The sequence below is a fragment of the Hyaena hyaena genome, unplaced genomic scaffold (assembly GCF_003009895.1).
Source record: "Hyaena hyaena isolate Hyena2069 unplaced genomic scaffold, ASM300989v1 scaffold_31, whole genome shotgun sequence".
NCBI lineage: Eukaryota > Metazoa > Chordata > Mammalia > Carnivora > Hyaenidae > Hyaena > Hyaena hyaena.
The window spans coordinates 905,358-912,922 of record NW_024080664.1 but is presented as its reverse complement, the minus strand read 5'-3'; the positions used below and the strand labels follow the sequence as shown (position 1 = coordinate 912,922).

The window sequence follows — 7,565 nt, the reverse complement described above, 5'->3', positions numbered from 1 at the left end:
CCCTCCGCTGGCCCGCAGCCCCCCCAGAGCGCCCCCCGCTGGCCCGCAGCCCCCCCAGAGCGCCCTCCGCTGGCCCGCAGCCCCCTAGTGCGCCCTCCGGGCCGGCAGGGGCTGCCTGGCTGGTGGACGGGCAGGGTCCTAGGCCACCACTCTGAACAAAGAAGGCAAAAGTGGATCAGTCAGTGACCTGAACCACGTGCTGTTTGCCTCTCTGTTTGGGTTTTACTGACTTACAGGTGGTGGCCAATGGCCTGGCCTTGTGACCCAGGGGATGGAAGATGAAAACCGGTTAAAGAGATGGCCCCATGCACCCCACCCCACACGATGCTAAGGGGTGCGGTCAAGCGGGCGGTGCTGGTGTCACAGGGAGAACGCCCGCCCGGGATCAGAGGGGACTGGCACCAGCAGGTGGTGACCCTGTGCCGCTGCCCGATGAGACCCTCCAGGTCCCTGAGGCGGGCGGATGTGGGACGCCGAGCTGTGCCGGGCTGCCCGTGACCTCTGCACTCTGGAGACCATGCCCACACGAGCCGCTCTGTCCACAGGAAGAGTGGGTGTGCCCACAGCTCCCGGCGGGGGCTCCGCACGCGGGCACGCAGCCCCTGGGTCCTGAGCGGAGTGGGCGCTGGCTCTGGACGCGGCTCCGCTTGCCCGGTGCTGTTGCGGTGCTCAGGGCGCCAGGGGGGGCCAGGGACGGTCATGACCTGAGCCAAGGTCAGATGCTTAACCGTCTGAGCCCCCGCCCCCGCCCCCGCCTCCTAGCGCCTGTTAGTGCCGCACGTTACATAACCTTACATCCTGTCTTGAGTCTCTTAGTGCTTGTGACGGGCTTTGCAGCGTCTGGTCTTCCCAGTCGCACCATCGTACTGTGTGCAAATAGGAACAGGCGTCGCGGATAGTTCCCTCCTGTCCGGTCGCAGCCGTTCGTATCTCAGGGTCTGGGACTCCTCGCTGCCTTCCTCGGCCAGAACGAGGTCTATTCCCACCGAGTGGGGCGCCGAGTTGTGCGTGTGCACAGGGCGCACGTGCGCATGTACCTGTGATTAAGAAATGACCCACTGCTTCCTAATGTGTTAGCTCCTTTTTTTTTTTTAATTTTTTAGTGTTTTATTTTTATTTTTGAGACAGAGAGAGAGAGAGCAAGTGTGAGCTAGGGGAGGGTCAGAGAGAGAGGGAGACACGGAATCTGAAGCAGCTCCAGGCTCTGAGCTGTCAGCACAGAGCCCGATGCGGGGCTCGAACCCACGAACCGCAAGATCATGACCTGAGCCGAAGTCAGACGCTCAACCGACTGAGCCCCCCAGGCGCCCCTGTGTTAGCTCCTTTTTGAACAGGGAGTAGGTGTTATATTTTCTCAGAGGTCTTTTAACTGTCGGTGGAGATAATCGTATGATTTTATTCCTAGATTGATTATCAAGGGGAATTATATCAAAGAATGGCCCAATATTGAACCATTCTTGCATTCTTTGTGTTACACTCGTCATAAACTTTTTCTAGTAGCTTCTAAGTTGCCTTCCATGTTAGTAATCAGTTCATCAAAGCTTCGTAGGAAAATTGTGTTCTTTTCATTGAATGCAGTGTTCCTTAAGTTTAAGTTATGGTTCCAAGCATGTGGGTTTTGCTTTACGATGTTGAAGTTTTCCAAAACAAAAATCCTAAACTCCTCAGAGAATTCTAATAATTTGCTGATATGCGGATATTATTTATTACAGTGTCCACAGGTTTTCTTTTCCTGCACAAACTTACTGGATATATTTACGACACAAATGGGGGCACCTGGGTAGCTCAGTTGGTTGAGCGTCTGACTCTTGATCTCATCTCAAGTCTTGATCTCAGGGTTGTGAGTTCAGGCCCCACATTGGGCTCCTTGCTGGGCATGGAGCCTACTTAAAAAAAACAGAATTACTAGGTGAGCACCAGAAGCTTCTACCCTAGAAGTATTTGTGCAGAAGCCACATTCTGTGGGGACAGATGTGCCAGCCACCTCTGGCCTTGCCACCGCCCCCCAACCCTCTCCTCCTTCCTGGGTCTTCAGCCCCTGCTATCACCCCAGCCCCGGCCCACAAAGGCTCCTGGGAGCTGGATGGCCCCTCATCCTGGCCCCACCCCTGTGTGCTCATGGTCCTCCTTCTGGAAGCTTCCATATAGCTCCATCAGGCTTTCCAGAAGGAACTCAGAGACCGGGGCCTGCTCACCCCTCCCAGAGCAGCCACCCTGAGGAGGGGCGACGGAGCTGGGGCTCAGGCAGAGCAGCCTCACTGCCAGGCTGGGTGGAGGGCAGATTAAAAAGGGGTGAAGGGGCAGCCATGGGAAGGGGGCGGGGGTTCCCCTTTTGCTCCATCGCTAGGAGGCTGGTGCCAGCGTGGTCTCCACATGAGGGAAAAGCTCACTCGGCACCCCCTTGTTCTCTGCCCCTTGCCCTTCTCGGCCAGCAGTTAGGGTGAAGCCTGAGGCTGGGGCCCTGCCACTTCCAGGGCCCCAGCTGAGGAGGCCTTTCCCCTTGTGGGGTGGAAGTTTCCAGACTAGCTCTGGTCTTTGGGAGAGGAACTGGCTGAGGCTTTTCCCAGCCTGGGGGGCAGGGAGACCGGGTTCAGGGGTCTGCACGCCAGTGACTGGCAAGGGTCTGCCCAGCCTCCAGGACCCGGGGGCGTGCTGCCCCGAGGGCCGGGTGCCGGCGGATGGTGGGGTCGGGCACCGTGGGTCCAGCCGCCTGCAGCCTCAGGCTCAGGCCACCTTCCTCCCCGCGCCCGGCAGGCCTCAGGGTGCCTCCCCGGGCTGTGGGTTCCGGGGTTCTGGGGCGCGCCGGAGCAGCCAGACGCCGTCTGCAGAAATGTCTATCCCAGGATCTTCTCAGGACCCGGGTGACTCACCCTGGACCTCTTTCTTGCCTTTCCCCCTCGGTCTCCCCTTTGATCCCAATTCTGTAAAGAGGAGGCAAGAGACAGCTGGTGGGGAGATGGAGGCGACTCAGACCAGCCTCCGTTGCGTACCACGCTCACCCTTGCCTGCCCTTCCGGAAGTCTCCGTCACCCCCGGGGAGACAGGCAGGTCTTAGGAATGGTTTATTGACAAATGGTTTCAGGGGAGGAAGGGGTGCGGGCCTGGTCCCCACTCAGGGAGCTCAGGGAGGCCCCAGGGTCCAGCTAGGGGACCCGGCTCCCCCGACGCCCACCCAGAGGTGCTGGCTCAGCGGGAGGCCGGCGGCTCCTGCCCCGCCCCGCCCCGCCCAGGCTCCCGGCTTCTGCTCCGCCCTGCAGGTGGCCGGGTGTCTCTAGGCCCCAGGGCCAGCTTCCCTCTAGGAGTTCGGTACTTGTTCTTCTGGCCGTACAACAGGTTCCTCCGGAAAAGGCGCGGAAGGCGGCCGTGGTACAGCAGGACAGCCAGGACCATCCCTGCGAGGAAGCAGGCGTCAGACCAGGGCCCGGTGGGCGCCTCGCAGCATGAGGCGACCCGGACGCTCCTCCCAGGACCAGCAGTGTGACAGGGGTCCCGCGGCCCTGGGTCGGGGGCAGCCTGCACCTCTCCGCAGGGAGCCCTCGCCCGGACCCTGGTCCGGCCCTCCCACGGCGCCTCCCCCCCACCCCAGGGAGGCGCACAACCCATCAGGACCAGGCTCCGGGGGCCCCGGCCCGGCATTCCCCGCACAGGTGTCCTGGGCCGCCTCCCCAGGTGACGGGTCGCCCTCGTGCTTGGCTGCGGGTGTGGGGGACCGAGGGGGAGGCGGACGTGGGTGGGGCCTGGGCTGGGAAGCAGGGGGCTGAGGGCAGGGCCCGCCTGGCTCCCAGCTTCTTCCCAGAGCTCGGGGAGCAGAGGATCCTGGATTCTGTCTCGGCCACTAGCACCACTGGGAAGGCAGGAGAGGAGGCACATTCGCTTCAAGTGGGATGTGAATCCTCTAGGGACTCACGAGGAAGCCCCTGGGGCCCGGCGCCTGTGCACACGGCCCTGCCCTTGGGAGGCCGTGGAGGCTGCGGGGGAGGGGGGAGGGCGAGGGAGGAAGTTACAAGGAGGCCTGAGAGTTAGTGCCCTAACTGGAAACCCAGAAGTGGCTCTTCGAGAGAGAAGGGGGAGGGGGGAGGGGGCCCTTGCTGCCTCTGGAGGGGTGCAAGGATGCGGGCCGGGCAGGGACTGCTCCTCTCCCTGGTACTTTCCGTGGACCGACCACATGCACCCGAGACCTCGGTCAAGTGGAAAGTGAAGTCACAAAACGCACCGATGGGCGCTCCCAGGTCTCGACCCACAGCTGGAGCCCCAGGGAGGTCGAGGTGCTCTCCGAGGATGTGCCCACGGTGTAGACAGAAGTGGAGGAGGCTTCCAGAGCTCCACTGGACCCCGCTTACCCACCTGACAAGGTGTGGGGAGTGAGGTGCGGCCAAGGGGCTGAGGCCGGGTGCCTGAGAAGTGGCCTCTACCTAGGACCTCAGACTCCGGGGCCACGTGGCCTGGGCGGGCTCCACCTCTTCCCGATGCAGGTACCGGGGCTCAGGGTCTGTGAGGACGCCCCGCAGGCGTGAGTGCGGCCCCCCTGCCTGCCCAGCGGTCACGTCCACCAGGTATGCTGCGTGTGGCGTCCCCGAGCCACTGTCCAGGCCTGGCCTTGCCTGCTGCCCGCGGGGGCTCCCCGGTGACCCCTCTGCCCTTACCTGTCAGAGGACCCAGCCAGTACACCTGTGCGTACTCCAGCAGGGTGTGACCCGAGCAGTGGAAGGTGACCGAGGTGGCCAGGGCCGGGTTGAAGAAGGCGGACGTGAAGGGCCCGGCTGTGGGGGGAGGCACAGCTGTGGGGGGAGGTCCTTGGGGGCCCCGCCTGGCGGGAGAGGAGCCCCCCACCCCCCGAAATCCCCACCGTGCTTCCCGGCACACAGGCGGGGGGCTCAGCCCAACCTCGCCTCCCTGCACTGAAGGGGCCGGAGGGCCGCGCAGCCAAAGCCAAAGGTCAGGATCAGGGAGCGGCCGGGACAAGGGTCCCTCCGCGAACATCCACCACCCAACCCAGCCGCTCATCTCCGCCCCCCAGCTCCCCACGCGGGCGCGGAGGCTCTGGCGGCCCCGTCTCACCCGTGTGGGCCATGGCGGCGGCCAGCAGGGCCACGGCCGGCACCCTGCAGGCGGGCAGGCTGTCCCGGAGGTGGAGGAGGGCCGGGTGGAGGAGGAACGTGCAGGCGCCTTCCACCAGCGCGCCGTGGGGCACGGGCGTGCGCAGGGCGGAGCTGCAGTGCGGGTCCATGAGGTTCTGGAGGACGTGCAGGTCACAGAGCTCGCAGGCCCAGTACAGCCGGGTCAGGGCACAGGCCGCCCGCACGCCCAGCCCCTGGGCCGCCAGCTTCAGCAGCGTGCGGGGCGCGGACGCCTCGGCCAGGAGCAGCCCCTGCAGGGCCACGGTGGGGGTGGCCGCGGCCCCGGCGCAGGTGGCCCCGTGAGCCAGGAAGAGCAGGGTGAGCAGCGGGTCGGGGCCGCAGCCCCCCGCCCAGGGGCCCAGCTCCGCCAGCACCCGCATCTCCAGGCAGCAGGCCCCCAGCTGGGCCGCGGCCACCGCCTCCCGGGCGAAGCCGGCGTAGGCGCCCGCGGGGAGCAGGGCCTTGCACGCCCTCCTGGCCGCCTGGCAGAGGACAAAGGTGGCGAAGAAGAAGGAGAGGGACACGTTCAGACCGGCCATCGGCCTGGGGGCCCCTCGAGGAACGGGCCGAGCCGGGGACCTGAGCTGACGTGTCGGGGCCGGCCCGTCCCGAGCCCCAAGGACGGGGCCGCCGTGGGAGAGGCCACCTGGGCGGGCGGTCCCTGTGAACGCCACACCTGTGCCCTCGCCTGCGGCCCCACCTGCTGCCGCCCCGGAGCAGCAGCGCAGCGGACGCCCCACGGCCGGGCGTCGTCCCTGGGGCGCGCCGGCCCCCCCCCACCCCGCCGCCGGCCAGCCTCGGTGCCGGACACAGGCCGCAGCTTCAAAGCGTCTGTGACTCACATCCCAGGCCCTTGGCTCCGTGGGCACAGCCTGGCAGCTGGGTCACTGGGTCACCGAGAGAAGCTGGGTTCAGTGGCGCGCCCCTGGAGGAGGGTCACTCCAGGCAGAAGGAAACGGCCTGGCACAGAGCACAGACCACTGGATGGGAAGCCTGCCGGGGGGGGGGGGGTCTGCTCGGCTGGGGAGGGGCCTTGTGCCCTGAGCCCCATCCCTGGGGACTGTCAGGGGAGGGGGACAGAGGCTGGGAGGGGCGTGGCACTGTTGGGAGGAGGTGAGGTGGGGAGGGAGGAGCTTCGGGGGAAGACCCAGGTCAGGGTCTTCTGGACACAACAGGGGGGGCCCAAGGCAGTGGACACAGTGGGGGGGGGGGAGCCCTGCGGGGCAGGCGGGAGATGGGTGCCTCGTCCCCTTACCCTACGTCCCACCCCAGTGCCCGCGGACGGACAGCCAGCCATGGCCGCTGGGCTTTCTGCGTTCATATACCGCCGGGGGTACGGGTAACACCTCAGCCCCTCCCACCCGCGCCCTGTGCCTCCTGGAGGACCCCCAGGCCTGCAGCAGCACTGACCTCTGTCACACGCCTTCCGCATCCGCTGTCCCCCCTGCCCCTCGGGAGAAGGTGGGGCCACCCGTTTCCTTCCAAGCAGTTCAGCTGAGCGGGACTAGCGGAGAAGGGGGCTGAGTCGGACGTCACCAGGAGGGGCCTGGCAGCGCCTGACTCCTTGCAGGACTGTGACAAAAGTCCTGGACATGCCCCAAATGGCCCTGTCACCTGTGGCGTTGCAGGGTTGCCCAGCAGAGCCCGGTGACCTGAGTGACCACCCCGCTCTGGACCGCGGCCTCACTGGGAGCAGGCTGGGCACGTTCACAAGGAGGCCCGGCCGTAGCTCCAGCTCCTCGAGAACCAGCCTCCCTGGGGGGGCCCCCTCACCTCTGGCCCAGCCTCCCTGGGGGCCCCCTCACCTCTGGCCCAGCCTCCCTGGGGGCCCCCTCACCTCTGGCCCAGGCTCACCTCACCAGCCTCCGCCTCCCTGACCTTCCTTGTGTCTGTGTTGCTCTGGGGGCCTCTCCCCGGCAGCCCCCCTTTGTGGCCGCTGGGGAGACGGACACCCAGGAGGGGGCTCTGAAGCATGGGCGACAGGCACTGCCTTTTGTCTGTTGTCCCAGTAGGGGATTCCGAGGTCCAGAACTTTCCCGGAGGTGGGAAACCGTCCATCCAGACCCCAGCCCCGGGGAGGGGTGTGGGGGGCAGGGGCTTGTTCATTCCTCCTTTCAGGCCCCCACCCTGTTAGGAGCGGGGAACCGGTGGAGACCTGGAGTCTGGGAGTGGAGAAGCCGGGGCTCCCTCTGGGATCACACAGACCCCCCTCCCGCCCTCCACCCCCCTGTTCCAACCAGGTGGGGCCCGGCCCAGTCAGAACACAGAGTGGTTTCGGACCCCGAGGGCGCATCACCGCAAACACACGAGCCTGGCTGATGCGCAGTGGCTGTTCACACTGATGATCAGCATGACTTCAACTTTTATTTTTGCATAAGTTTAACTTTTATTTATTTATTCATTTATTTGTTTATATGTTTTTGAGAGGGAGGGAGAGAGCGAGCGAGC

At 65.2% G+C, this 7,565-nt stretch overlaps 1 protein-coding gene across 1 annotated transcript; it reads right to left on the bottom strand.

The window, feature by feature from the left end:
* Window positions 1-3,186: 3,186 nt before the first annotated feature.
* Window positions 3,187-5,656, bottom strand: AQP12B (aquaporin 12B). Its single transcript, XM_039228523.1, has 3 exons — window positions 5,059-5,656; window positions 4,644-4,760; window positions 3,187-3,392 (listed from the first exon to the last, which is right to left on the bottom strand). Exons 1-3 carry the CDS (start codon window positions 5,654-5,656, stop codon window positions 3,187-3,189), a joined length of 921 nt encoding a protein of 306 aa, XP_039084454.1.
* Between the last annotated feature and the right edge of the window lie 1,909 nt (window positions 5,657-7,565).

Excerpts from the sequence above, each read along its gene's own strand:
- AQP12B (XM_039228523.1), bottom strand. The coding sequence starts at position 5,656 with ATGGCCGGTCTGAACGTGTCCCTCTCCTTCTTCTTCGCCACCTTTGTC. Across the intron at positions 4,761-5,058 it reads CGCCGCCATGGCCCACACGG|CCGGGCCCTTCACGTCCGCC; the intron begins GTGAGACGGGGC and ends CTCCCCCCACAG. Across the intron at positions 3,393-4,643 it reads CTGGCTGGGTCCTCTGACAG|GGATGGTCCTGGCTGTCCTG; the intron begins GTAAGGGCAGAG and ends GCTTCCTCGCAG.